At 54.5% G+C, this 27,665-nt stretch overlaps 2 protein-coding genes across 5 annotated transcripts in view; one reads left to right on the top strand and one right to left on the bottom strand.

Moving 5' to 3' along the window:
* Window positions 1-343: 343 nt before the first annotated feature.
* CEP20 (centrosomal protein 20) lies at window positions 344-4,205 on the bottom strand. 2 transcript variants are annotated; one of them, XM_077316736.1, is made up of 5 exons: window positions 4,037-4,205; window positions 2,479-2,676; window positions 1,747-1,831; window positions 1,027-1,169; window positions 344-753 (listed from the first exon to the last, which is right to left on the bottom strand). In XM_077316736.1, exons 1-5 carry the CDS (start codon window positions 4,062-4,064, stop codon window positions 686-688), a joined length of 522 nt encoding a protein of 173 aa, XP_077172851.1. In that variant the 5' UTR covers window positions 4,065-4,205; the 3' UTR covers window positions 344-685. The 2 variants fall into 2 exon arrangements, with proteins under 2 accessions (XP_077172851.1, XP_077172852.1); XM_077316737.1 differs by lacking the exon at window positions 1,747-1,831 and having other exon boundaries at window positions 4,037-4,203.
* A 570-nt stretch (window positions 4,206-4,775) lies between these two features.
* LOC143826965 (multidrug resistance-associated protein 1-like) overlaps window positions 4,776-27,665 on the top strand; it is a 31,129-nt gene continuing 8,239 nt past the window's right edge. For 2 of the 3 annotated variants that reach the window (XM_077316021.1, XM_077316020.1), the window contains exons 1-19: window positions 5,483-5,638; window positions 15,364-15,540; window positions 15,975-16,100; window positions 16,770-16,907; window positions 17,888-18,013; window positions 19,742-19,803; window positions 20,362-20,493; window positions 20,699-20,926; window positions 21,222-21,399; window positions 21,965-22,126; window positions 22,918-23,010; window positions 23,251-23,454; window positions 24,891-25,037; window positions 25,577-25,664; window positions 25,900-25,972; window positions 26,156-26,282; window positions 26,583-26,759; window positions 26,890-27,057; window positions 27,150-27,327. In XM_077316021.1, the coding sequence (XP_077172136.1) occupies window positions 5,588-5,638; window positions 15,364-15,540; window positions 15,975-16,100; window positions 16,770-16,907; window positions 17,888-18,013; window positions 19,742-19,803; window positions 20,362-20,493; window positions 20,699-20,926; window positions 21,222-21,399; window positions 21,965-22,126; window positions 22,918-23,010; window positions 23,251-23,454; window positions 24,891-25,037; window positions 25,577-25,664; window positions 25,900-25,972; window positions 26,156-26,282; window positions 26,583-26,759; window positions 26,890-27,057; window positions 27,150-27,327 (2,635 nt within the window). In that variant the 5' untranslated portion in view covers window positions 5,483-5,587. Of the gene's footprint in view, window positions 4,794-5,482; window positions 5,639-15,363; window positions 15,541-15,974; window positions 16,101-16,769; window positions 16,908-17,887; window positions 18,014-19,741; window positions 19,804-20,361; window positions 20,494-20,698; window positions 20,927-21,221; window positions 21,400-21,964; window positions 22,127-22,917; window positions 23,011-23,250; window positions 23,455-24,890; window positions 25,038-25,576; window positions 25,665-25,899; window positions 25,973-26,155; window positions 26,283-26,582; window positions 26,760-26,889; window positions 27,058-27,149; window positions 27,328-27,665 lie in introns of those variants that run through there. The other variant, XM_077316022.1, reaches the window with a different exon arrangement.

The raw sequence follows: 27,665 nt of genomic DNA, 5'->3' as shown, positions 1-27,665 counted from the left end.
CTTTGTCACCACAACTGCAGCCATGCTCCCCACAGATCTGGAGCTCAGGGCAGGGGCACCTATGAGGCTACTGTGAAAAAAGTATGCACGTACATATTTATTTGTTTTATTAAGTTCCAAATTTTGTCACCCGCTTTTCTGCCCCAGCCGCCGAGAAGGAAAGAGCCCCTCCCTCATGAGAAAGGGGTGCTTGCGAAGTGGCGGGAGGTTTCCGTGGGGTGAGCACCTCCCAGCCGTGCAAGTAGAAAGGATAACTTGGGGGTCGCAGCCTTCCACCTCTTTACCTGGACGTTTCACCGAACCCAGGAGCAGTCATGGTTAAAACGCCTGAAACACCAAGAGGTCAAAGTAAATTAGGTTTTATTCATATGTGTACAAAACTGTGTTTTCCTAAATGCAAATGTTGGAAGCAAATACCACACGGAAGAGCAGAAAACACCGGGATCATAACCCTCTCTCGTCCTGGCGTTCGCATGTGAACATGTGGGTCCATTTTGCCTCCCCAAAGTCCTTGGGATTTTCAAGGCCGACATGGAGCCGGCCTCAGCTGGGGGTTGATGAGAAATAAGTTCTTTCTGTGCAGTCCGCTCCCCCTTTCTTCACAGGCACAGCCAAGCCCCTCCCACATTCAAGGCGTGCTGGTTCTGGCAGCTGGGGTGGAAGGCCCGGTGCGCCGTTTGTGGCTTCATCTCGGCAAGCCCTGTAAAGCCGATGGCTCTTCAAGGCCGGGGTGAGCTGCCTTCGGAACCGCGGCTGGAAAATAAACAGAGATGGGGTGTTTGTGACTCTCCTGGGAGCTGCTCTGCATGGCCCACCAGGACACAGACTTCAAAATGCAGCAGAGGTTGGGGAGGCCATCTGAAGCAGCCTCTCGAGGGAAATCTCACTGGGACAAGCTGATCTGGAATATCATGGGGGCTGCCGCTGTCCTGTGACCCATCTCAAAAAGCCCTCGGCCAGCCGGGACCCAAAGCAGCTGCCGTCCCGTTTTATTTGCCAACCTCTTTCTTTACAGATAAAACACACCCGTTTGGCTCCTCTGGACAGCTGCCTTGTTGTAGCGCCACCATGAAACCTGCAAGGACGACGACGGCCTGGGGAAATTCGGGGGCACCTTTCCTTCTTGATCGGCCTGCAACAGCTGGGCAACGATCCCGTACAGAAGCGGCCTGCAAAGAGAGAAAAAGGACTGCTAAGGGTAGAGGAGGAAGAAGGGGCATCACTTCCATTCTAATAAATCTTCTAATAAATAAATAAAATTCATCTCCACAGGTCTCCTACAAGGAAACTGGCCAGTGGGTATGCCTGCAGACTCCGAAACGGAACAGGCGCCCAGCGACACCTTCAAGAGCAACGACAGGGAATGAGAGACGGTAGGGAGTACGGAAGCCAGAGGCCCTGGCTAAGCTTCCAGCCTTTCAGAGGGGGAAATGAGGGATGTAAGGATCGTAAGCCGATTCCCACAAGAGCAGGCCCTCCGAGCCCAAGAACGCGCTCCAAGAGAACCCCACATGCTACACACCAAAGAGCTTCAAGCACGGAACCAAGAAACCCCTCCTGGGATTTAAACCTCTGGAGGCTCTCACCACAACAGGGGCCTTGGATAGGTGGAGCTTTCTTCATAGCTTTTTGAGAGAAAGGTCATGGCTTCAAAAGCCTGTGGGTCCCCATTAGGGAGGAAGGCAGGGTATGTAGGAAGTAAATCAGCAGAGAACAACCACATAGGGCCAAAGCGCCTTCTCTTACACGGCTCTGCTGCTTGGCTCTTCGACTAGGTTTAGTTCTTTCACCAGGAAGTCTCTGTCCAAGGGAACGTCTGGCTGGCCAGATTCTGGAAATTAAGCACACATCTGTGTCAGATGAAGGATGCCAGAAGAGCAGCTGACCCGAGTCAGGCCTGCGGGTCCGTCTAGCCCAGCGCTGTGTTTTATGCAGCGGCCAACCAGAAGCCTCAAGCAAGGCACAGAATAAGAGCTCCCCTCTGCTGTGGCCCCCCTCCCGGCATGGGGATACAGGGGCTCACTGCCTTTGAACATGGAGGTTCCATCTAGTCTTTTTGATGAATAAACCCACAGCAATACAAGCAGGATGCTGTTACCTTTCCAAACAAGCTTACGAATCATCACTTACACGGACAACACAAAGTTGCTCTTTCACCGAGTCAGGCTATTGGCTCATCAAGACCTGTCTTGTCCGCTCTGACTGGCAGCTGATCTCTGGGTCTCATGCAGAGAAAGCTCTTTGACGTCACCAGCAGCCTGGTCCTTTCAACTGGAGAAGCTGGGACCTGAACCTGGGGTCCTCTACATACCAAGCAGACGCTCTGCTGCTGCACTGGCGCTCCTCACCCGGACGTTTCCAACCTTACTGTTTCTAGAGCGGCCTGAAGGGCCAACTGCTGCCATAATCTGTACATATCTGCTTCTAAAATGTTTGTCCTGCTACAAGGCTGAGAAAGGCCGCAAGAGACGCACTTACCTGCTACCAGCACGGAAGCAGCATACTTGTACTTGTTGAATTCCAAGTATTCACGGATCAGTTCGTTAATAAGGAGATTTTCGTGGGACAGTGGTGGTCGCAGTTCGTTTTGGTCGTCCAGCGCATTGAACACCTCTGCTCGGATCCTCGCTTTGATTTGCCCCAAGATGCCTCTTTTCTCCAGCGTGTCTTTTAAAACTAGGGGCACAAAAGCAAGTCTTTGTCTGTGAAGAGAAACCTAACAGTATGAACAAAGTGACAGACTCTAATCTGGAGAACTGGGTTTGATTCCCCACTCCTGCACATGCAGCCAGTTGGGTGACCTTGGGTTATTCACAGTTCTCTTAAAGCTGTCTTAGCCCCACCAAACTAAACAGGTTGTCTGTTGCAGGGAGGGGAAAGGTGTTCGTAAACCACTTTAGTACTCCTTTATATGAATGCATAAGAGACAGAGAGAGCAGCATGTTTCTACTCCCAAATGTTCACTGAAAGCAAACAAGAGGGATAGTAATTTACCAAGGCAGGCAGCTGATCAACACAGACAGCTTAGGAAAAACAAATAAGTTTATTTTTTCCGTAATTGGCAAACATCCTGAAGCATGCATTCAGGGAGTGGGAGAGGGATTTCGCCACCTGCTGTCAGGAAGCCATCCTCTCAGCTTGCCTGTTTTATGAAGGGCCCAGAACTTGTTTATTTACAATTCATAATACACAAGAAGAGAAGGAAGCAGAAGTCCACTGGGCACCTTAGAAAAATGTCATCTTGAAGATGCCATGGCCCTTCTGTTTAATTTTGCTGTACTTAGCTGATCAGGGAATTGAGGATGGCGCAGCAAGCCAACCACTGCAAAAACAATGCTCCTCACACGAGGAAGCCTGAAGCTGAGAATTGCATGCCCCTCCCATACCCCCACACCTTTTCTTATGGCCTCACGTGTTTTAATGGGCATCAGCTGCCAATCATTACCAAAAGAAGCATCGCTAATTTCACGCTTGCCATGGTGTTTTACAAATTTTGAACTGGCTTCCCTGTTGTCCACCATATTTTTTAAGCTGATGCTAACTAATAATTAAATGTAATTATTTTGTTGGACGGGGGCCCCAGGCCATCTAGTCCAACCCCTTGCTCAAGGCAGCATCCGCCTAAAGCATCCATGAACATTATTTTTATTCTATGGGTTATTTTTTTCATCCTATTTTCATTCTGTTTTAGATTTTCACTTTATAAGCAACAAAGAGGGGGAACCTTGGAGGCGTCATGGCAAAAGGAAGCCTGCAAAGCCCATAATAAGGATGCTTCTGTTCTTAGAGTATTTATTCTTAAAAGCTATTCCTCCATGCGCCTGCCCGCCCCATTCCTTTGCAGCTGCGAGGCAGGCGGCAGCCCAACAGGTGCAGCTCCAAAGTGGCGCACACCAGACGAACGTCTGCCTGCCACGCACCCCTGCAAGGGCAGCAGCCTTAGAGGCGGGAAGGGAGGCTGGAGGAGGAATTAAGGCGCAACCCCCCACACCCCCAGCCCCCAAAGTGGGGAGGTCTCCCCTCTCTTCTGCCCTACCTGTTTTCAATTCAGTTATGGTCGCCATTTTGGAAAAGGGGAACTGGAACCGGAGGCCGCCGGTGTGACGCGAGGAAGCTCCCGGATGTAAACAAGCCGGCTGCCCGGAGCAACCTACCTGCGCAGCGGATACCCAGAAGCCCCCGGGAGCGCACGCGCGAGGAGCCGCGCCCCCTTTCTACCGGCCTGCGTCCGTAGCCGGCTCGCCATTGGCGGACAGCTCGGCCAATCAGCGTGCAGAGGCTTTTTAACCCTCTCTCTGCCTGGCTGGAGGAGGTTAGGGGCTGGCGGCGGCTCGGAGCAGAGGGGGAAGCCCCGCGGAGCCCCTCGGGAGGCGCTTCTAGGTCGGCGATAGGCAAATGCAAGCGGGGTGCAAGGACGGACCCCCTCTCCCCTCCCTCCCGGCTCAGGTGCACTGCCGCCGACCATGGAGGTTCCACCATGCCCTTGTCAATGCATTAAAGAGCCTTGCGGGTGCAGGCTTATTGCATTCAGGTCCTTGTGGCCGGGAGACGCCCCGAGGTTGGGAGCTCCGCAGCATCCCTTCCTGCCTGCAGTGGAGGTGCACTGCCTCTGGATGTGGAGGTTCCATTCTTCGCTGTAATAAAAACCATATTTATTTTTGCGGCCTGCTCCAGCAGAGTTGTGCTGACCTTATGTCTTGCTGTTTGTTCTGGGGGGGGCATGTGTGAAATGTTTTCACTCCAGCGTTTCCTGGCGGTCCGTCCCCGCCGCTTTCTGCTTTGTCCACTAGATGGTACTTTGCCTGCGTTTATGGCCGGGAGCTGGCCTGTCCAGTGCGGAGAGGGGAGTCCTGTCCGTGGAAAGCACATTTATCTCAAGCTGAGCTTTTGCAAGCCGCGGCTCAGGGCTTCAGGCACGCGGAGAAGGGGCTGGAAACGGAGCGGCCTCTCCAAGCCACCCCCCTTTCCACTGTGGTTCCCCTGATAGAAGAGCCCTGGATAGACTTCTGCCCCACGGAGCTGCATTCTGCAGGGGGTTAGACTAGATGACCCAGGAGGTCCCTTCCACCTCTATGCGTCTCCCTCACCCCCTTAAAAGAACAGGGCTGGAACAACCCAGCAGGGCTGCCAAAGGGGCGTGTTCCTGCCTGGACCTCCCCCTCCCCAATGGGGTTCCCTCTTCCTCTGCTCCTGCCAGGTGGGAAGGGGCGACGGGAGGGGACACCTGCAGGGGCTGGGGGTGGAGGGGCTTCACCTGGGGAGAGACTTTGCTGGAAGGGGCAGGAGCAGGTGGGCGTTTTCCAGCCGGATCCCGGTGGGTGGCATCGAGGGGGCTCCCTGGAGGGCGGGGCCCCTTGGGTGGCAGCAGCCCCCTGCGCCTCTCTCCTCCCGCGGGTGCCAACAGGGCCGGGAGGCAGCGCGCCCGGGACGAGGCGAGGAGGAGTGGCGGCGGCAGCGGGCTGGGCGAGCGGACGGGCGGGCTCTCTCGGGGCTCCGCCCGGGCTCCGCCTCCGCCGCCTCCTCCTCGTCGTCCTCCCGCTGCTGCCGCCGCTGCTGCTCTGGCGGGTCTCCCTGCCTCCTGCCCTCCATGGAGCTGCGGCCCCTCTGCAGGGGCCAGGCCGGCCTGGGGCCCCTCTGGGTAAGACCCCCGCCCCCCGCCCGCGACCCCCGCCCTGCCCGCCCCTTCCCTTCGCCGAGCGCATGGCCCGGCGCAAAAGGAGGCCGGCGCGGTGGGGTGCCAGCTCCTGGCGGGAGGGTCCCCCTCCTCCCTCCCTCCCTCTCTCCCAAGGGGGAGCTCCAGGTTCCCCCTGGAGGCTGGCATCCCTAGGCGCTGCACCCGTGGTGCTAGTGGGAGACGCTTGGGGTGGGAGCGAAAGAGGAGCCCTCAGTTGTGGCTGGGCTGGCTTATCCCCCAGAGTGGCTTCCACCAGTCTCTTCTGTTTTACCTGCACAACAGCCCTGTGAGGGGGGCTAGGCCGAGAGTGTGTGTGGCTGGCCCAAGGGGGGATTCGAACCTGGCTGCCCCTGGATCCCAGCCTGAAACTAACCGCCCCTCCAAGGCTCTTGCGTGTGGTGCTGGCAGCATCTGGCTCCACGCCGCCCTTAAGATGCCTCCTGAGTCACGGGGCCCTGGGCAGGATCGCCCCATGTGCATCATCTTCGCACGCCCATACGCGCACCTGTGCTCCTTGGGGCTGGGACGACAGCCGCCTGGCACACCTGGGCCCCCTCGGGCTGGGCTCTGGGGATCCGCCATGGGCCCTTCTGGGTTGTGGGGCCATATGAAACGTTCACTTTGGGTTGTGTCTCCCCAGTTTGAACTGGTTGGAGGCCTCGTGGCCATGTCAACATGGGCAGGGGGCTTCCTTGTGTGCACCCTCAGTGCCACACACACACACACACACAAACACACTTCGCCGGCACATAATGCCACGTCATGGTATCCTCGGCTGCCTCTGCCCTGGGCCAGTTTGCAGGGGCCGAAAGCACTCAAGGGATTGAATGTCCACGCAGCTGCCTGCCAGGGGGATCTTGGCAGACCGGTTCCCCCGCCTGCCTGGCCCTGCCACCGCCGAGGGCCTTCGTGGCGAGCAGCCGGCATAACGAAAGCTGCGCCCGCCCGGGGGATTGCTTGCCGGCAGCTTCCTGCCGAGCAGGGAGTGACCTGGCTTAGGTAACCCAGCTAAGTCTGGGCAGGTGCGGCTTTTCTCACGGAATTCATTCACCCCTCGTGTTTCCTGGGAGGGTCATCCTGCAGTGGGCTAATCCCTCCTTGCCTGCCTGTCCCCGGTGGGAAGGGGCCCTCCCACCTGCTTTTGGGGGAATCGACGACCCTCTGCCTGGAAGGGGCGCTAAACACTCCACTCTTCGTCCTGCCTGGGAGTTTTTGCAGCTCTGGAGTGGACGCTGCAGGCCCTTCGTAAACCCAGTTTTGGCCTCAGAGCATCTGGGGAGCCCTGCTGGATCCGACCAGGGTGGGTCCGTCTAGTCCAGCCTCCCGTCCCACCCCATGGCCAGCCAGTTCCCCTTGAGGGGCAGAGAGGCCGAGGCCTTCGCTTGATGTCGCCTCCTGGCTCTGGGATTCAGTGGTTGACTGCCTCTGAATGTGGAAGCTCCCTTTCGTGATCACGGCTGTCCATCTTGCATCTGTCTATTCCCCTTCTGTGGGAGTGAACCCTGCTTGCCTTCTGGCTGGCCCTGAACTCCCATTTTATGAAATCCCTCCTCATCTCCCTTCTTGGGCAGATTTTGGGTTGGAGGTTCCTTGGCTGGGAGCTATCCTGCTGCTTCCGTAAGGAATAGTAATAATCGTAGCAATATTAGGGAACTGCCATGAAAACTGAGTTTTATGCTGATCAAACTGCATGTTTTCCTCCTCTGTGGTTCTGTAGTATATGTAGTAATATGGGGGCGTACTGTTAAACTGTGTGTATTCCAAGCAAATAATTGGGTGGGTTGCTGTTTTCGTCTGAAGCTACGCATCAAAGTCAGCGTCCGGTGGCACCTTCAAGGCTGACAAAATTTTATTCTGGGTGCACACGAAAACTTCTCCCCAGAATTAACATTGGTTGGTCTTCAAGGTGTCCCTGGACTCAAAATGTGTTGTGTTTTAAACAAAGTATTTTGCACCCTTTTTGAATTTGTACCCACCCCTCCCGGCCCCAATGTTTATTGGAAGGCCTTTGGGGCAAGAAACAGGGTCATTTGGGTTTCCGTCTTGATGGGGAAGCCAGTGATGAATTTGCCAGCCCGCCGTTGTTGTGATGTCCGCCATTGTGCGTCCGCTCTTGGTGGGCTTGCTGCAACTTATCTGCCGCAGTCTCTTGTGGTTATTCTTCATAAATGCTTTCAAAAAGGCTTTTTTTTTCTAAGCCTCTTTAACTTCAGCGGACCTCGAAAGGTGGGAGTCTGCTTGGGCTTGGGACGTGGGTGCCCTGAGTGCTGCAGAAGGTCCCCGGTTCAATCCCCGGCATCTCCAGCTAAAAAGACCAGGCAGGAGGGGATGGGGAAGACCCTGGAGGGCAGCTGCTGTCTGAATAGGCAATTCTGACTTTGCTGGACCACGGCTTTGATTCCGTAGAAGGCAGCTTCGTGGGTAACGGCTTGGCTCTTTCCTCCACAGAGTCCGTCGTCTGGAATGGGCTGTTTTGTCATGTCCTTGAGATAGTATTATGGTCTGGGTGCCATTTGACACAAGGCCTCTCCATGCCAGTGAGTGGGCAGCCTGCCAGCAACAGGGCCGCTGTGAACCCTCCCCTGCCTTGGAATTCAAGAAGCAGCTTCCCCCCCCCCCAAAAAAAAAAAAAAAAAAAAGCTTAAGAAGGGTTTTCCGGGGTCGTGACTCCGCCTTGGCATTTGGGAAACTCAAACGAGGGCGAAGGCTGTAAAACGGTTTGTTTGTTTGTTTGTTTGTTTGTTTGCCCAAACAGAGCAGTGACACAAGGTTGCTTCAGGAGGCGGGTCCTGTGACGTTTGGGATGTTGTGCTTTCTCCCATAGTGCTTTCTCTGTGGTTTACCCCATGGCGATCCTATTGGCATTTCTAGTGAAAAAATCGTGTCACGTCAGGTCTTGCATCACCAACCCAGAGGAGTGTGCCCGTGAAACTTTCGTAGCTTTTATAACAACAACGCCGGATAATAGATTGGGGGCTGGGGGGGGGGGTCGCTCGGAACCTGGTTTCTGTTTTGTTCTGGTTTCGTCTGTGATCCTGTTCCTTGGGTCAAGGGTGTGGGATGGACGCTGTGCAGGATCCCATCTCAGTAGTCTGGACTTAGGGATTGTTATAATGTTCTAACTATTTTTACAGCGTTCTGTGTAAACCGCCCAGAGCCGTGTGGAAGGGCGGTATAAAAATCCGAATAAATAAGGAACAGAAATTAAAAGGTTGCTTGGTTTAGGGCTGTTTTGCTTCCAGCGAGCACGTAGACGAGATGTTTTTCCCGAGTGTTTCCTGCCGGCGAAAACTGGCGTGTAACAAAACTCTCCGTTCTGTGCTGCCTTTGAAGGCTGGTATTATTCAGGAAAGCTTGTGAGAGAGAGAGGAAAAACACAGTAAGAAGCAATTTAGTCTAGGTTGCCTTGTCATAATCTGGTGTTACCGCCTGGAATGTAAAAATTCTTATTGTATGCCCTGCCTCTTCTCTCTGGTGGGGCCCCAAATTGGCTCAGATCATTTCCCTTTATTTTATCTTCACAACCGCCTTGTGAGGTAGGCTCAGTAGAGAGTGCATGACCTCCAGCAAGATGCAAGGGTTAGACTGTCAGGCTAGGGCCAGATTTGAATCTGCTGCCGTGCCACAGAAGCTTGGTGGGTAACCCAGTCGCGTGCTCGCAGCCTAACCTCCCTCGCAGGGTTGTTGTGAGATCGATGCTTAGGAAGCCCATCGAAAAAGGCAGGGAATAAAATAAAGGAAAAAATACTAACAGGATGAACACCGTGTCCTTAAATAACACCCTCCACCGTGTTGCTTCTGAAATGGTGGCCTCTTTCAAGAAAGGTCAGGTAGGGACAAAATCCATAAATGAATCTTGGGAGGTCGTCAGTGAAATTGGCCCCACGTCACCCAGGGAGCTTCCAGGGCGCAGCAGGGATTCGAACCTGGGTCTGAGAGCCTGCTGGCACTCTCTACCGGAGAAGCAAAGCTTCCGTTACAACGACGCTTCCTGCAGGGTTGCACCACAGACTCCAGAGTGGGGTCTTTGAGGTCCGCTGCTTCTCTTTGGGTGGGAAGTGTTGAGACGGCCGCCCACCCCTGGCCAGCTGGCCCTACGGCTTCTGCCTCTGGCCGGTCAATAGCGTAGCTGTCAGAGCTGATCTAGACATTTCCTGAATGTTTCGGGGTTGCTGACCCAGCATGAGCACTCTTCTCTCCCTCCCTCTCCCTCTCTCTGTGGTTGTTGTTTGCATTGGACAAAATACCCGGCCACACGAGATTGCCTGTAAACATGACTTTTATTTATTCATTTATAATTTGATTTATAAGTTCTCATCAGATCCTCTCAATCACTTTCCTTTCTCCTCTCTGAGAGATTAAAGGAAGATGATTTCGGAGGTGGGGAGGCGGTCGGAAGAAAAGCTACATTTCCACTTGAGGGAAGGCAGTTCTGCCGATTCCACCTTGCGGCTAACTGGAATGTCTAATTCTTTAAAAATTCCTTTTACAAAATGTATATCCTGCCTCTTGGCTAGGGATGCCACTCTCCAGGTGGGACCTGGGGATCCCCCGGAATGACAGCTCATCTGCAGGCAACAGAAATCGGATCTCCTAGAGAAAAGGACCGGAATAGAAATGTTTCGTCAACTGTCTGTTCTCGCCGAAGCAAATATCCCAGTTTTGGAATGGGCCGCTTAATTTCCAGAGTCTCCTGATAAGCAGAAAAAGTCTCCAGTGAAAACCTTTCCCCGGATTATTCTTAGAAAGCCCCTTTCCTAAGAGCAGAGATTCGATCGATGAGGTCAACATTGCTGCCCAACTCCAATGGTCTTGGGTGCGAACGATGTGGCAGATTGTTCAGTTTGGAAACAAATGAAACTGCTGCGAATCAGTGGCTGGAACTTCAAGGGAGTAAATTCGGGTCAGACCAGATAATACTGTTTGTTTAGGTAATCCCCGGAGGCCAAAGTTCAGGACGGCACACTCCAGCTGATAACTTATCACTGCCAGGCCTACCCGGCAGGTGGGGAAGTTTTACTGTGGGAAGGGAGCACCCTGCGTCATGCCCACTTCTGGCTTTTCGATTTTTGCCCACTTGCTTTCTGTCTCCGTTGCTGCCAGGGCCAGAAGCTGCCTTGCCGCGTTAAATTCTTATCACCGTGTTTGTCTGAAGGCAGGCGGGTTATTTACGCTGCTTACTTCAATTTCACTTTGGCCTTATCTCCAGTGAGGTCCAGGGAGTTGGTTTACAACATTCCACCCCCCTTCTCCGGGTGTATCCTCACAACAGCCCTGCAAGGCAGACTCGACTGAGAGGGTGGCCCTGCAAGCTTCCACAGCAGAGCTGCGATTCGAACACCTGTCTCTCCCAGATCCTAATCCAGGGTTAATCCAGATCCTAATCTGAATTTGGGGCACATGCGGTTGTGGAGTTGCATGTCCTTAAGGCTTTTCTTGAGTAAATGGCTCACTTTGCTGATCAGTTCAGGAAGGAGTTATGTGTGTGTTTGTGTTTGTGTGTTTGTGTTTGCCCTCTGGGCTCCTGCTGTTTGTTAGATGAGGAAAATACAAGGGAGGTAACCAAAGAAACACACTCACAGACCCCTTGCTCAGCTGTCTTTGATGAAGCTGGATTCATAGAAGCAGTCAAAGGAAAGGAGAAATTTGTTCAGGGACAGTTGCAGGGCAAAGGTTTTCCTGTGCCCTAAATAGTGCGTGATTTGATTTGGCCCGTTTTCTTATATTTATACTAAGCAAGAGACGTAAAAGTTATCCTGTTTTTGTTTTGTTTGTGTGCTTTTTTCATTTTATGTCCCAAACACCTGAACCGAAATATTTGATTAGGAACAAGCAAGCAAAATTAAGTGCAGTTGAAATGTGCAAACAAATCCAGAACTTTTAAGTGCAGATTTTTAAAAATTAGAATGGTATTTGTAAAGATTTTAAAGTAGCGTGTCCTTTTTATTTGCATTGCTTAAATTTAAGAAATAAAACCAAGGAGGTGTTGCACACTGAAAGGTAACTTACGAATAAGAGCCTTAACTTTTCCTCTGACCTGCACTCCTGTTTTGTAACTTGGTTTTTATTTGGATGAGTATAGAGATGGATTTGTGGTTTTATCCTCTCCCCTCCTGTCGAATTTACATAGCCTCTCTCTCTGATTCCTGGGAATAATTTTCCGGAAACCACACATCACCACTGGGAGATGTCCCCGGGGGCATCGGCAATGCCATGCATGAGTCATTATTAATAATGGGCCTTGAGAAATCAAAAAGGGCGCATCAAAAATTGAGCAGTGGGAAATATTCCTCCTCACCTATCTGGCTGTGATTTTTCTTATTTGTTTTGTTCGCTCCCCAGCATGGCACCCAATCGGCTTCACATTATTCACCTGTCCCCCTTTTTCCTTCTCCCCACAACAACCCTGAAAGGTAGGCTAGGCTGCAGGAGTGTGTCTGGCTCACAGTCCCCCAGCAAGAGCGGGGATTCGAACGTGGGCCTTCCAGACCTAGTGGCGGTCTGGTGGAACGGAGGTCAGGAACTCAAACAGGTATCCGACAGAGCTCTGCTTCTCGGAAACCCACGTCCCGGAAAAGAGGTGTTGATTTCCGGAGCTCGAGTTCACCCCTTCCGCTTCCTCGGCACCTTGGAGGTCCCTTCAGCCAAGCAGGCCGGGCACCCAGACTGCAGGCCTGGCGGGCCGAGGTGGGCAGGAAGCCGCAGGGCACCCTGTTTCTCTTTCCCTTTCCTGTAAAGGAAGAGCTGAAACAGAGTGTGGTTTTCCTGGCGGGTTGGTGCCCGCCCCTGGACACAGACGGCCGCTGTTTCCCCAGCTTGGCCGGGCTGGCGTGGAAGCCAACGCTTGGCTCTCTTCAGTCTCTGAGAAGGTTGAGTGAGGCCGGGGGTCATCCTGGGTCACTGGCGGAGACCTGAGCCGTAACACCCCACGTGGTCGCTTTGCAGGGAGGCGGGCAAATACCTGCGACCTTGCCAGGCGAGGGGGGCAGTTTCGGGTCACGGCTTCACCTTTGTGCAAAAATGCAGGCTTTGTGTCGGCTTCCGGCTTGGCGCCCCGTCTTAAAATCCTCCCCCCCCCCCCACCAAAGGGACCGAACACTTAGATTGCTGTTTGTAAGAGCGGCTTGCGATCGCTCTGATCCCATAAAGCGGTCTCGAGAACCGGAAGCCCCAGGGCTGCCAAAGTACATGCTGAGGGAGGTGACAGGAAAATGTTTCGCCGTTTGTTTTTTTTAATACTCTAAAAAGATTGCCCTGCCGGTCTCTTTCCGCACCACGGCGGGTGTTAAATTGCAGTGAGCAGAATGTGGTCCCTTGTCTTTTATTCTGTTTGCACTATTGGTTTGTGCAAACAGAATATTGGTTGTGCAAAGGCAGAATCGTTGCGTTTATTTTTTATTCGTGTGCGCTGCTGCGTCCTGTAGGAAGACTCCCTGCATCGTAAGGACTTTTCCGCAAACTCTTCTCCCTTCTCAATCGTCTTGCATTTTATTTATTTCTATTATATCTACCTCACTCGGACCTAAACTTCAGGGGTCCCTGACCTTTATGAGCCTGGGGGCACGGTCGGAATTGTGACGCAACTTGGGCGGCACAGCCACAAAATGGCTGCCGCAGGAGGCGGAGCCAGCCACAAAATGGCCACCACGGCTTCCCCCCCACACACACCTCCCCTCTGCTTTGTATATCTGGCCTGCTGGTTTAGGCGTCCCACCGTAGTCTCCTCCACTCCCTCAGCAAAACTGTCTGTCTTTAAGGTGCTGCAGAGTTCCTTTTCTCGCCGCTGGATTCTGGAGCTGATTCTGTTTGCTTGGAATGAGATTTCTCTTGGGGGAAGGCGGCCGGGCGGCAACCAGTCCAGCGTCTGGAGGAGGAAAATATGACTCAGCTCCTCTGCTCTCCTGCCTTCTGCAAGGGCGTAAGAATGCCTGGCACAGGCTGCAGAAGCACGAGGGCCAAAAGGAAGAACTCCTCTCCAAATATCCAGCCACAGGCTGCTGGTCCTTGGTAGCCCAATGACCTTTGCAGAAATGGCCAAGAAAATGCTGGGCAAACTCCCAACTGAGTGTGCTCTTCCTCTTCTAGAGCAGGGGCAAGCCCAGTGAGGACCGGGCTGTACGTTTCGTGAGAACCGTAGAAGGGGAAGTGAAGCTGTCTTTCGGGCAGGTCTGGAGAGGGAGGGAGGAGGAGTAAGGTCACGATGCTGCCCAGTTTCTGTAGAACGGCAGAGTCTGTTTCAGGGACCTTCTTCGGACAAACGCCGCCCCTCCATGTTCCTTTCAGGCGTGCGGAAACGGGTCAGGTGTATTTGTTTTACCTTTTTGTAAATATGTGTCCCGGCCAGGTTTGCAAGGATGTGCAGAGGCAGTTTGCCCTGGGCTGCCTCTGGACCCATCTTGTTAGCGTCCGAGACCATGAAAGCTCCCACTGGCCTGGCCCATCCCGGTCAGGGCAAGAGAGGACGGTCCGAGGTGGCTGGCCATCCCCTGCCTCTGCGCAGCTCCCCTGGCCTCCCATCCAACTACTAAGCAAGGCTTAGCTTCTGAGATCTGGTGAGGTCAGACTGGCCTGGGCCGCCCAGGTTGGCCCTAAAACAAATTGGGAAAGAGAGTCCTCGGCTGCACTGTAAAGTTTTGCTCTATAATCCTTGGAGAAGGCTTCTGCATGCTCTCTGTTCTTCCCTCCCCGCGCTTGAGTCGGCTTGTTTCTCGGTCCTTGGGAACTGTTTAATCTTTGTTTTGGCATCCAGGTAACCCTGTTTGCCCCAGCCGGCTTCTAATTAAAAATAGCCGCTAAGCCCTCTCAGGGGGGGCGTCGGAGAGGCCGCCGGGAGCCCAGTTCCTAATCTCCTGCGGCATTTCTGGGATGGCTCTCCAGTAACCTGACGCTGTGCGTTAAGAACGAGTCACTGGAGTGCAAGGAAGGACCTTTGCTCCAGCCTCGTGGGAGCAAAATGGCAGGGGGGGGGAGCAGTTTGGCCACTCCCAAGGGAGCCCAGGCCCACCGCAAGGGCTGCCCGCTGGCACGGGAGTGTCCTGCAGCCGAAATGTCTCCGCTCGACCGAGACAGTGGACGCCTCCGGCGGCTGCAGCGAGGTCAGGGCTGGAGGAGCAGAGGCGCTCTTCGGCCAAAAGTGGCAGAGTGTGGGGTCTCCGTGAAGGAAGTCCCGTGTTCAGTCCTGGGCATGTGAAACCGAGGAACAGCCCCGGACAGATTCAGGCCCTCGGTCTGGCTGTGGCTGGGCTGATTGTTGCTTCGCGGTTAGTGTCCGGGGAAACTTGGCAAATCCTTCTGCAAAGTGAATTTCACTGTCGGAATGAACCAGGGCTTGCTTTGAACCCGGGAGGTTTGTTTATTTAACCTCAGAGCTATTTATTTATTTATTGGGTTTATATTGCGCTTTGGGAAACTCAGAACGGGGTCCCCCAAGGCCATCTAGCCCAACCCCTTGCTAGTGCAGGAACAACAGTTATAACCTGGATTTTGAAACCTCCCACAAGGATGAATCTTCCTCCTTGGTAGGGAGACGGTTCCAAAACTGAACAGCCCCCCCCTCCCCTTTCCCGTCAGGAATTTCCTCCTCCAGCGTCAGAGACCGTCCTCCCGTTCCTTTCCCCTTTGTTGTCATTTTGCCATTTGCCCGAGATCACCCCAAACGTGTCCTCCCCCCCCTCCCCCTCCCCCTGCAGGACTGGAACGTGACATGGCACACAGAGAGCCCGGATCTCACCCCGTGCTTCCAGCACACCGTCCTCGTGTGGGTCCCCTGCCTTTACCTCTGGGCTTGCGTCCCGATCTACGTGCCGTACCTCCACCGCCACAACAAGGGCTACATCCAGATGTCCCACCTCAACAAAGCCAGAACTGTGAGTGGGGGGGGGGAGAGGGGGCAGCTCTTGCTGTAGCGGCTGGAGGGAGGGGGAGGCGAAAATTAGCCCCCTCACCCCCGCCCCACCTTGCAGGTGGTTCTGCCGAAAAGGTAGAGCCCTCGATGTTTGCATGATCGGGTGGGCTCTGCCGCACCAGCTGTTGTGCGGAGAAAAGCTCAAGTTTGGAATGGAAACGCAATCAGATTTTGATTCTGCTTTGTGAGCCAGCGTAGTGTCCTGGTCAAGAGCAGCGGCCTGTAATCCGGAGAACTGGGTTTGATTCCCTGCTCCTCCTCCGCAGGCAGCCAGCTGGGTGACCTTGGGCCCCTCCCAGTTCTCCCAGAGCTCCCTCAGCCTCACCCACCTCACAGGGACAATTTGGCAAGTGGCTCAGCCAATTATTTAAAAACATGCTTCTTTGTCTGTTTCAGGCCTTGGGTCTTCTACTGTGGGCCGTCTGCTGGGCAGACCTTTTCTACTCTTTCTGGGAAAGAAATCGCAACATTTTCCGTGCTCCGGCTTTTTTAATCAGCCCGACCATTTTGGGCATCACCATGGTAAGCAGACAGCGGCGCCACGTTCTTCTCTGACTTCCTTCGCGTTAGGTGAGGGTGAGTCACCCTCTTGGTCTGAGGCGACAGAGCCACGCTTGAGTCCAGCGGCACCTGGGAGGCCTTTCTTCTGGGAAGAAGCTTTTGGGTTCATGCACACTTCCAAGTATTGGGCACGCCCACGAAAACGTAAACCCCGCATGACATGTCGATGCTGTTCAGGGTGCCTCCGGACTCAACCTCTGTTTTGATCGAGCATCTGCAAAGGGAGCTTGTTTAGGTTCTGGATTTGGGGCGGCGGGAAAGCCTTAACCGTTTCAAAATGGGGACCTTTTAAAGTCTCACTTTGGTCAGACGGTTTTATTGTGTGTTTTTGATCATAGCTTTATTCATATTGAAAACCACCTGGAGTCCCACAAGGGAGAAAGACAGCCGATACAAGTTTTAAATGAATAAATAAAAGCATCTTGCCCTGATAAATGGCTCAAATGTGCATGTGGAACTGGGATCCTCTAGTTGTTTGGGCAACTTTGGAATTCTGAAATTGTGGTGGGCGGGGCCACAAAATGGTAGCCACAGACACCGTGTCATCTCTTGTGGTTGCTGCCCCTGCCAAAGCGGTCTTGGGGCGGCCCTGAGGAGCAGCTGGCTCACCTCTTGCCCTTCTGTCCCCAGTTGCTTGCCACGTTTTTGATACAGTACGAGAGGATGAAAGGCATCCAGTCCTCAGGTGTGATGCTGATTTTCTGGCTCATCGCCCTGTCATGCGCCACAGTCACCTTCAGGTCCAAAATACTGCACGCCTCCGTCAAGGTAAGCCGCTGGTTTCTCGGCCCGGGAAAGGAGGAGCCCGAAGGCTGAGCAAACTGGAAATTAAAATCGAATGGTGCACATAAATTGGATGAACAACATGAAGCAGAAATTCCGTTAAAACCGTAAATCCACATTTACAACCACCGGTGAAACATTCCACGTGAAATTCCCAGTAAGCACATCAGCACATGCCGTGACCAGGGACCAAAACGCATTTCGACCCAGAGTGGCGTCTTTGGTGGCCAAGCAAACCATCCGCGCACATAAACTCTTTCAACGTGCAATACGTAATCCAAGCAGCGTAGGTAGGTAGGTAGGTAGGTAGGTAGGTAGGTAGGTAGGTAGGTAGGTAGGTAGGTAGGTAGGTAGGTAGGTAGATAGATAGATAGATAGATAGATAGATAGATAGATAGATAGATAGATAGATAGATAGATAGATAGATAATTCAATTCTCAAGAAATCCAAGTGGCCAAGAATCCCCGTCCGGACCTGGGCCAGAGGTCAATCCTCAGGGTGCTGTGCCCTTGTGTGAGCCAAAGAGAAAGGGCATAAAACTCCCAGCATCACAGCGTGTTTCCTTGTTTAATGATTGACTTTGCGATTCGGCTGGAGCGGAAGACACTAGGCAGATTAATGGGCTGTTAAATGCGCCCTAAGAGCCGTTTAGGCGGTGAGTGCTTGGGTTATTGCCTCCCATGTTTAAAAGCTCTCATCAAAGCCCTGCGTGATCTGGCCAGGAGGCCTCTCCCAATCCAGAGAAATGGGTGTCTGCAGATAAAAGAGCTCAGGAAATGTTTTTACCTTTCCCTGAGACAGAACTCCCTCTCTCTGCCTGAGCGTGTTCCATGCGTTTTGTGCTTTGCTGACTCTCCGGCACCGGTCTTGCGTCAAAACGACATTTCAGCGGCAAATAAGCTTATTCCCCCAAAGTGACCTGGTCAGCCGTTCCCACGCAGCACCCAACTCATTCTTTCCTCAGGGGGCTGAGATCGACGTGTTCCGTTTTGCGACCTTCTACGTCTACTTCGCCTTGGTGCTCCTGCAGCTGATCCTGTCCTGTTTTGCCGAGCGGCCGCCGCTGTTTTCAAAAGTGGTCCATGTCCCCGTAAGTAACAAGTCACAAATTTGTCGCCGGAGCTCTGTGGACAAAACTTGAGAACCTGGGTTGCTTTTCTCTAACGGTGCTTAATAGTGTAGACGCCCAGGCCGTGCAATAAATAAATAATTCTAGGCCTGGTGAGTGCGGAAAAGTGTCGACAGCCACACTCCAGCCCCTAATTATGTTCATGCTTGACACACGCAGTTTATTTTTAGGCGGTCCTGTTCCCTGCACAGCGGGGGGGAGGGTTGGATGCCTCGGGTGTGTTGTACTGACCACAGAGCAAGTCGGAGGTTTCTCCTTTGTATTTCTCCTATTTTTCCGTCTTTTCTTTAAAAATGCCTCCTTTAGCTTTTAAACGAGTAGCCGTGTTGAAGTAGCACAATAAAATCAGAGTCCAGTCGCACCTTCTTAGAGTCTATCTTTGTTTCTAAAAGCTTTTAACAAAAAAAAAATGTAGCAGTTCTCCATGGGTGAGTCGCGTCCTACCTTGCAGGGACGGTCCTGGGGACGAAGGGGAAAGCGGAAAGTGGGCGCTAGACATCTAGGGACGAGGCGGGCTATTTGGTGACGATCTCGGGGAACACTGAGGAAGCCCAAGGCAGAGAGGCAGGAGCTCCCCCCCCCCCCCCAGTCGGTGCAGCTGGCCTCTTTATGAGGCAGAAAGTGTTACAAACACACCATCTCCTCCTGGGGCTGAGAGATTCTGCCAGCATAAATGTTGTTTTGACAGCGCTGTGACTCCTCTTGGTGCAGAGCCAGAGGGGGGCGGCTTGCAAGTAGCTTTGTCTGGACCGTTCCCAGCGGGAGGAGCCCAGCAGGCCTTGACCCTGCATGGGGAACTGAGACGTTTGCACCACGAGAGCCGTCCTGTGACAGAAGGCCTTCCGAAAGAGCAGGTCCTTCTTTCCCGCCCTGTTAGAGTCCAAGAGCACCTTTAAGACCAACCAAGATTTATTCAAGGTGTGAGCTTTCGAGTGCAAGCACTCGAAAGCTCACACCTTGAATAAATCTTGGTTGGTCTTAAAGGTGCTCTTGGACTCTGGTTTTGCTGTGCTGCTTCAGACCCACTCGGCGACCCCCTTGAATCCTTCCCGACCTCTTGCAAGCTTTCCTTCGAAGAGGGAGTGCCCCACCAAGCTGAGTCGGGTTACTGCGGGGAAATGTTCCCGGAGGGCCCTTCACGGAAAACCTGACGAGATTCAGGAATGGGACAGTCCCGGGAAACATTTTCTGGCGGAAACATTTTCTGGTTTTGCGCCTCATTCAAGTAACCCACCGTTAGAGGCGAGATGAAGAGTCATTAGGAGGGAGCAGGAACTGGTTTGGTTAAGATGTTCCTGAACTGAACCCCCAAAACAAACCAGAAGCCCCCAAAAGAGTTGGCTGGTTCAGGCCAGTCCGTTTTACTTCCTCTCCCTTAAAAGAGGGGTGAAGCAGGGTTAGTCTTGCTTTCCTGGCTTGGAGGTTTCGGTATATGTGTGCGTGTGTGTGTGTGTTTGTGTGTGTGTGTGTGTGTGTGTGTGTGTGTGTGTGTGAAAGGGACAGTTTAAAGGGCTCCTGTCCGAGAGGGCTGAAGGGGCAGCCTCCTTTCCCGTGTAGATGACTCAGGCCTGGGGAGTTGGGGGTCACTGTGCAGAGGCAGGCCACGGCAAGCCGATCAGGTAGGAGGGAGAAAAGTCCTTGTTTGTGTGTGCCGCCCTCAGTCACAGCCTCCCTCTTTCTCCCCGTCAGAACCCCTGTCCAGAGTCCAACGCTTCGTTCCTGTCCAAAATCTCATTCTGGTGGATCACGGGGTGAGTGACCCGAACACAGAACTCCCTCCAGGAGGGTCTTACGTGGCTGTTTTTGGGGAGAGCTCACTTCTGGTTCTCTTGGCCTCGTCCGTGGGCCGGGCATAAATGTAGCCACCATGCTGGGATCTGGGCCTTGATCGTTGTCGGCTTCTCTCTCTCGCTCTCTCCCTGCGTCTGAGCAAAACAGAGACGCAAAGGTGTGTTTAATTTGAGCCTTGGCCACTGGAAACTCAAAGCCGCCACCCAGGAGGCCTCTTCCTTCACTGCAAAAGCTCCTGGATCCTGATAGGGGTGGTCTTTAATTTTGGGGGGTCAGCAGCCAACCATGACGTCAGCAGAATATCAGGCCATACCAGCCCAAAGCTTTCTTTTTCTTCCGGGGGACTGATCTTTATGGTCCGGAGATAGGTCCTAATACCTAGATGTTGGCATCCCCAGTCGAAATACTCCTCCGTGTTTAACGGCTGGCGGAGAATTCGTTCCAGGCGGGTCTTGCTTGTGTCCGAGGTGCCAGCTCTCCCGCCTCTCTCTGACATCTCTCCCCTCTTTCCGAGGCAGGCTGATCGTCCAGGGATACCGGCACCCGCTGGAGACGAAGGATCTCTGGTCCTTGAACAAGGAGGACACGTCAGGAGAAGTGGTGCCGGGCCTGGTGAAGAACTGGGCAAGGGAGTGTGCCAAGGCGAAGGGGTGAGCTCCGTTCCGCTGTCCCCCCTCAGCTCCTGATTTTTATGCTTACGACACCCCTGCGAGGTAGATTCGGTTAGTTGTGCCCCTGCTGTTTTCTATGGCTTCGGGGCTGGTGGAAACACGGCCGAAAGAGGGAACAAAAAGAAGCCGGGATTTGTGCTGAGCGGCAGTGGGGGTAACCTCTCCGGTCCGTTCTGTCCCCCAGGCCCCCCGCGCCCATGCTCTACTCGCCCAAGAAGGCCGCCAAGCCGAGCGGCTCGAGCGGGGACGCGACGGAGGAGGCCGAAGCCCTGATCCTGAAGCCGTGCCAGGGGGAGAAGGAGCCGTCCCTCACCAAGGCGTTGTACAAGGCCTTCGGCCCCTACTTCCTCATGAGTTTCCTCTTCAAGGCCATCCACGACCTCATGATGTTCACGGGGCCGGAAATCCTCAAGTGAGTCGGGGACAGCTCGCGAAATATATCTTGGATCGCACAGCGGCACTGTCCTCGCACCGAGTTGCCCAATTTCTTCATTTGTCTGCTGCGTCTGCACTTTGCCTTTCTCCCGAATGGTGACCCAGAGTGGCTTACTCCAGTTGCTTGCGAGGGAGTCCACTGTGGATCCTGTCGGCTCTGAGGCCACGAAGCCTGCGCCTGGGCCAAGGATGGTTTATTGAGCCCCAGGCCACCCAGGTCCCCCTCTGCCCGCCTGTGGATCTGTGCTCACCCCTCGCCTTCTCCGTTCCAGGATGCTGATCCAGTTCGTGAACGACAAGCACGCTCCCAACTGGCACGGCTACTTCTACACGGCTCTGCTCTTCCTCTGCTCCGGCCTCCAGACGCTGGTCCTCCACCAGTACTTCCACATCTGCTTCGTGACGGGCATGCGGCTGAAGACGGCCGTGATCGGCGCCGTCTACAGAAAGGTAGCCGGAGGGAACGGGGGGAGGAGGGGGGGCATCGGGGGGGCAGGTGCCCTCGGGATCCCGGGCACAAGGTGGGACGAAGGTCTCCCCGGGAAAGCTCTGCTAGGCTGCCCGTGAAAGGTCCAGGGCTGATCCTGCCTTGAGCAGGGGGTTGGACTGGATGGCCTCTGTGGTCCCTTCAGGGTTCTTAAGATCGAATCAGCCCCTAGAGGGGAAGGACCGTGTGTGCAACAAAGAAGGAAACAGGAATTTATAAACCAGTAAAATGAGGTTGCAGAAACCTCCCTTGGTTTGCATCCACCCTTTTTGTTGTTGGCTTTGTGCAGTTGACATGCTAGGATGGAGGTGGCCGAACCCTGGCTCTCCAGATGTCCACGGACTACAATGCCCATGAGCCCCTGCCATCTGGCAGGGGCTCATGGGCATTGTAGTCCGTGGGCATCTGGAGAGCCACAATTTGGCCACCTTTGTGCGAGGTAGAAGCCCATCAAAGCTTTTTACGACACACTTGAGCCCCCCAGACGTCCCCTTGACGCGTGTGCTTGTCTCTTGCCGCCCCGCCCAGGCCTTGGTCATCACGAATTCAGCCAGGAAGACGTCGACCGTAGGGGAAATCGTCAACCTCATGTCGGTGGACGCCCAGAGATTCATGGACTTGGCCACCTACATCAACATGATCTGGTCTGCCCCTCTGCAGGTGATCATGGCCTTGTATTTGCTGTGGCTGGTAAGTCCAGAGGGAGCGAACCGTTTCTTAAGCTTCCCCTTCCCGGCGTCCTCCTGTCCTGAGCGTCCCGGCTGCGGGGGCTTCTCCAACACAAGCGTTTTGGCCCCCAGATTCCGGGGCTGTTGATAATTTCAGTGCCATAGTTCATTTACCTGTTGAGTGTATTTTTGCACCGCCCCCTCCTGGGGAGCCAAAGAGGCTTGCCAGAAATGTGATGTGTTTAAAACAAATTTAAATTAAAGCAGTATAAAACAGGTTGCCAGCTCCCCACTGCCCCGTTTCGGAAGACAGGGGCCTCAGGGGGATACAACACCAAAGAGTACCAACCCCCCAAGCAGCCCTTTCCTCCAGGGGAACCGATTTCTGTAGCCTGGAGATGAGCTGGAATTCCGGGGGATCCCCAGGCCCCACCTGGAGGTTGGCATCCCTCCTGTATGCACGTATCACTTAGCATGTCTTGGATGGCTTGGGGTTTTTTAAATGTTTTCATGTTTTCAATTAATAAAACATGCAAAGTATCCTGGGCTGATGTGGTGTTGGTCCGAGACGTTTCACCCTTCTGCTCTCAGCCCCGGCCCTGAGCAGGCCTTAAGGACCTGTGGCAGGAGAGAGGAGAACTCCCCCTGGGCCTGACCGGGAGGCGGCCATCTTCCCACAATTCCCTCTGCTGCTCCGGCACCTGCGGGGGTGTCCGTGAGGGCGGTTGATTCCTACAGCCCCGGGAGCTGTGGGGTTCTCCTACTCAGCAGCCGCCCCTCTGTCCTGACGCATTCCCACCTTCCTCTCCACAGAATTTAGGCCCCTCCGTATTGGCGGGCGTGGCCGTCATGCTGCTGTTGGTTCCCGTCAACGCCGTGATTGCGATGAAAACGAAAACTTACCAGGTAGGAACGTTCAGTTTCTGTCTTCTTGGGGAGGTTTTTATGCTGAGTGCATCTGTGTATACCGTCTTGACTTAGGTCAGGGCTCCACCTCCCGTGGCAGCCATTTTGTGACTGGCTCCACCTCCCGCGGCAGCCATTTTGTGACACTCCCACCAGTTAGGGGCTTGTTCCCGTGTTGCGGGTGGGCCGGCTCCTGGAATAGGCGTGGCATGTTGATCCCTTGGCCTGGGGTCGTTCCAGGTGGAGCACATGAAGAGCAAAGACAGCCGGATCAAGCTGGTCAACGAGATCCTCAACGGGATCAAGGTCCTGAAGCTGTACGCCTGGGAGCTGGCCTTCAAGGAGAAGGTGCTGGGCATCCGGCAGGCGGAGCTGAAGGTGCTGAAGAAGTCGGCGTACCTGGCGGCCATCGGCACGTTCACGTGGGTGTGCGCCCCCTTCCTGGTGAGTGCGGTCAGGAGAGGGAGGGGAGGCAACTGGAAGCCTCTTTGAGACTCCTTCGGTAGTCAAAAGCGGGGAACAAGAACGAGCGCTTCTCTCCCTCTTCTTCCTCCTCATGTTCGGCCTTGGGCTTCTTCTTTCTCACACCCCCATCAAGTCTGCCTGCTGGGGAGGGGGGGCTTCATCCGTCCCCCCATCTCCACCAGGTTTGGCCGGCAGTGGTGCTTGGCTTGTCTTGCATTCCGCTGCTTGGCTTGTCTTGCATTCCGCTGCATTGACTCCCCCCTCGCCCAAGGAACACCCAGGGAAGGGCTTCTCCCCCCCCCCCCCCGCCGTGCCCGTCTGCCCGCCTTTGCCAGCTGGCTGGGTCCTCACATGAGTCATTAGCACCGCGCAGAGGTTGTGCGGAGAGGGCCAGCCACCCGGCCCTGACAAAGGGTGCTGCTCGTTTCTCTCCCCTGGCACGGAGGCCCTCACACCCCGGTGACATATTAGGATAAAAAATGCACTGCTCTTTCTCTCGTTGCTCCCCCCCCCCCCAGCGGTTTGGCAGCTGCCCGTGTTTGCCAGGCCTGAATAGGAAATGCCGGCCTCCCTTTCAAGCCTCCTCAAGCACTTCCAAGGCTTAAACAACAACAAAAGCGACGGGAATCGGGCGGAGGCGAGGGAGGCGGGTCGGGGAAATCCCGGGGGAAGGCCGGCTGAGCTCCCGTCTCCAAGCCTGGGCCTCCCAGGGAGTGCCTCTGTCCCCGGAGAGAGCGTCAGGCTAGGTTCTAGGAGGGCTGAGTTCGAATCCTGGGAAGGAAACCTCCGATCCGCAAGCAGGGCTGCAGCGAAGGCAAAGAGGGAGAGGGGAACAACCCGAACCCAGGCAGTTTCCCAGCTCTGCCCTGGTCACTCTGGCTCACCTCACCTTGGCATGTTCAGGGCGGAAGATTAAATATTTGTATAGTTTTGGAGGACAATGAGCGACGTGGGACCAGGCGTGAGCGCAGGAAGCCGGCGCGATGGCCCGCCTTTGCTCTCAAGAACAAGTAAATAATTACGGGGTTTTCAAAGCAGATCCTTTGTCTTGGGTCCTCGGTTGCCAGAGGTCTGGGGAAAGGGGCAGCTGTATTTTAATGGAGTCTTTGTTGGGGTTTTAGCTAAGGACAATTGTAACCTGCCACGAGCTGGTCTTGGGAGTGGCAGGAAATAAATTTAATAATAATAATATTTATTGTTTATTCATTTTTTTAATACCACCCTCCCAACATGTGTGAGTAGTTCTGTTTCCCGTTCTTACATCAGCCATGAGTCCGAGGAGAACGGGCGGGTAAGAAAGACAACAGATAATACAAAAATATTATAATAAGAATAAAAAAAGATGGAGCTGTAACCTGCTTGCCGAAGAGGCGAGGAAAAGCTGTCCTGACCACCCCCCCCTCCCCGATTTCCAGGTTGCCTTATCAACATTTGCCGTTTACGTGAAAACCACAGACGAGAACGTCTTGGATGCCCAGAAGGCCTTTGTGTCCCTGGCGCTCTTCAACATCCTCCGGTTCCCCATGAACATCCTCCCCATGGTGATCAGCAGCATCGTCCAAGTAAGAACTCGGGGGGCTCCCTGGGGTGACCCCAGTGGCCCTCTCGGCCTGCTGGGACAACGCCCAGCGAAGGAGACGCCAGAAACGGGCCTTTCCTGCAGTCAAGGGGATCTCGGGAGCAAGGACCCAAAGCTGCCGTTACCAAAGTACCTTTAAATAAACAAATAAATAAATTTCTTCAACGTGAAGAACAAGTTTTAGACAGGCGCAGATGCCTTTTGACAGCCATGTGCAAATTTCCTCCATATCTGCATAAGCACGTTTTGTCAGGAGTAAATATACCTCTTAGCCTTAGGTGAAATATTTAGGGTTTCCTGCAGACCTGGCAAAAGCAGCTTCCCTTCTCTCCCTGCATCAACAGCTCTGCTTATTTGGCTATGTGGCCAGGCATCGTCCGAGCTGTCTCTCCCTCTTGGAGTCTTTATTTACCCTCTGCCACCAATGTCTCACCTGCCGCTCTGCAGTGGCCACCAAGAGTTTTGGGAGGGAACACTTTTTAAAAAACACAAGTGGTGCAACCTTGCTGTTTTCACGTCTAGGCCAGCGTGTCTCTCAAACGCCTCCGGGTTTTCCTGTCTCATGAAGAGCTGGATCCAGATAGTATCACCAGGGGCTCCGTCAAAGACGGTAAGCTGGTAAATATGTACCTGTATATTAAAAGCACCTTTAAGCCTCCATCCAACCTGATCCGGGGCCTTTGAGACACCTTCGGTGAAGGGCCAGGAGTCCTTTGAAAAAACAACGCTATCAAGGGGTTGACTCTCAGGAGCTTGGACCCCAGAAATATTGTAACGCCCCCCCCCCCTGAAAGCACGGACGCTGACGGTACTGTTGTGTTTAATTCCCTTTTGCGACCTGCTAGCTGAACGGAGCAGCATCGTGGTGAAGAACGCGACCTTCAGTTGGTCCAGAAGCAACCCCCCGATTTTGAATAAGTAAGCGACGTGTGTGTGTTTTCATCATTCGCTCGAGACCGTGGTCCAAACCGTGGACGGGTGGGGGGGAGGGTCAGGGGGGGCGATCGGCTTCCCCCCCCCCCTCTTTAACCCCTCCCTGGCACGCTGGCTGCCCTCTTGTGGGCCCCGGCAGAGCTGAAGTCCTCCCTGTTCTGTTTCCAGCATCAGTTTTGCCGTCCCGGAGAGCTGCTTGGTGGCCGTCGTCGGCCAGGTGGGCTGTGGCAAGTCCTCGCTGCTCTCTGCGCTGCTGGGGGAGATGGAGAAAAGGGACGGGTCGGTGTCGGTCAAGGTAGGGCCGAGGAAACGGCTCCCCTGCTCCCAAAGGCTCCGGGGGGGAAAGGGGGTCGCCCAGCCCCCAGTTAGCCTTGCCGGGGGTTGTCCCAGGTGCTCCGTCCAGGCCAGAAAGTGCATTTTTGACTTCACCCTTGCCCGCCTTCCGAGGCTGCCCTTGGTCTCAGAGTCACCCTGGGCAGTTAGGCAGAGCAGGCCTGGGGGGCCAAGAAGAGATTCTTCCCTTCGGGGCGGACGGCCTGTTCTTCTCACGCCAGGGCCGAGTTCTCCAGCAGCTCTCTGGCTCCCGTCTCCGCAGGGTTCGGTGGCCTACGTCCCCCAGCAGGCCTGGATCCAGAACGCCACGCTGAAGGAGAACATCCTGTTCGGGAGGGAGGCCAAGGAGGGCCCCTACCAGCGGGTGGTGGCGGCCTGCGCCCTCGTGCCGGACTTGGAGGTCCTCCCTTCCGGAGACAAGACAGAAATTGGGGAAAAGGTGCGGGAACCCCACGGGCCGTCCTTTGCTCCTTCCCTCTGCCTTTCTCGCGGGGCCTCCTCTGGCCAGGAGGGTCCACCTCTCTGCGTTCAGGAGTGACGCCTGCTGGCCACTGCCTCCCCTTCCTCAGGGCGTGAATCTCTCCGGGGGCCAGAAGCAAAGGGTCAGCCTCGCTCGGGCCGTCTACTGCAATGCCGACGTCTACCTGCTGGACGATCCCTTGTCGGCCGTCGACGCTCATGTCGGGAAGCACATCTTCGAGCAGGTTATCGGGCCCAGGGGGCTCCTGAAGGACAAGGTACGTGTGGGCCCCGGGCGGGGCGGGGCGGGGCGGGGCGGAATGTGGTTTGTTTGGGGGGCCGAACCTTCCTCCTTCCTCTCTGCCTCCAGACCCGGGTCTTGGTCACCCACGGGGTGAGCTACCTGCCCCTGATGGACACGATCATCGTGATGACGGAGGGGAAGATCTCGGAGATGGGCTCGTACCAGGAGCTCCTGGAGCAAAACATGGCCTTTGCGGAATTCCTGCGCACCTACGCCAGCGCAGAGCAGAACGCGGAGGACGGAAGTAAGTCGGCCGGCGTGGAATTCTCCCCGGGCGAGCAGCACCCAAGGGCTGTGCAGGTATTGAGGGAGGAGAGGCCGAGAGTAGGTCAGTGGCCCACGATCAGGCAGCCACGCTGGGCAGGGCAGGAATTCGAATCTGGATCCCTGAGCTCCTGGATTAACGCACTAACCGTTATACTCTTGTCAAGGGAGTTTGTGGCGGAAAATACCTGCTGGAATCGGTAGGTTTTTCCTAATTGGCTGTAGAGCCAGATGGGGAGCCCTGTCAGTCTTGTCCGTAGCCGGAGAAAAGAGCCAGAATCTGGCAGCCCCTTCAAGGCTAACAGGATGTTTGGCAGG

This window comes from Paroedura picta, chromosome 17, assembly GCF_049243985.1.
Source record: "Paroedura picta isolate Pp20150507F chromosome 17, Ppicta_v3.0, whole genome shotgun sequence".
Classification (NCBI taxonomy): domain Eukaryota; kingdom Metazoa; phylum Chordata; class Lepidosauria; order Squamata; family Gekkonidae; genus Paroedura; species Paroedura picta.
The sequence above is the reverse complement of the archived record's forward strand: the minus strand, read 5'-3'. Positions and strand labels throughout refer to the sequence as shown.

What these genes read in the sequence shown, in the direction of transcription:
- CEP20 (XM_077316737.1), bottom strand. Translation starts at nt 4,064, where the DNA reads ATGGCGACCATAACTGAATTGAAAACAG. An exon ending in TGCTTCCGTGCTGGTAGCAG is followed by an intron (nt 1,170 to 2,478) that starts GTAAGTGCGTCT and finishes CTCTCTTTGCAG; the next exon opens with GCCGCTTCTGTACGGGATCG. An exon ending in TGTCCAGAGGAGCCAAACGG is followed by an intron (nt 754 to 1,026) that starts GTGTGTTTTATC and finishes TTTATTTTCCAG; the next exon opens with CCGCGGTTCCGAAGGCAGCT.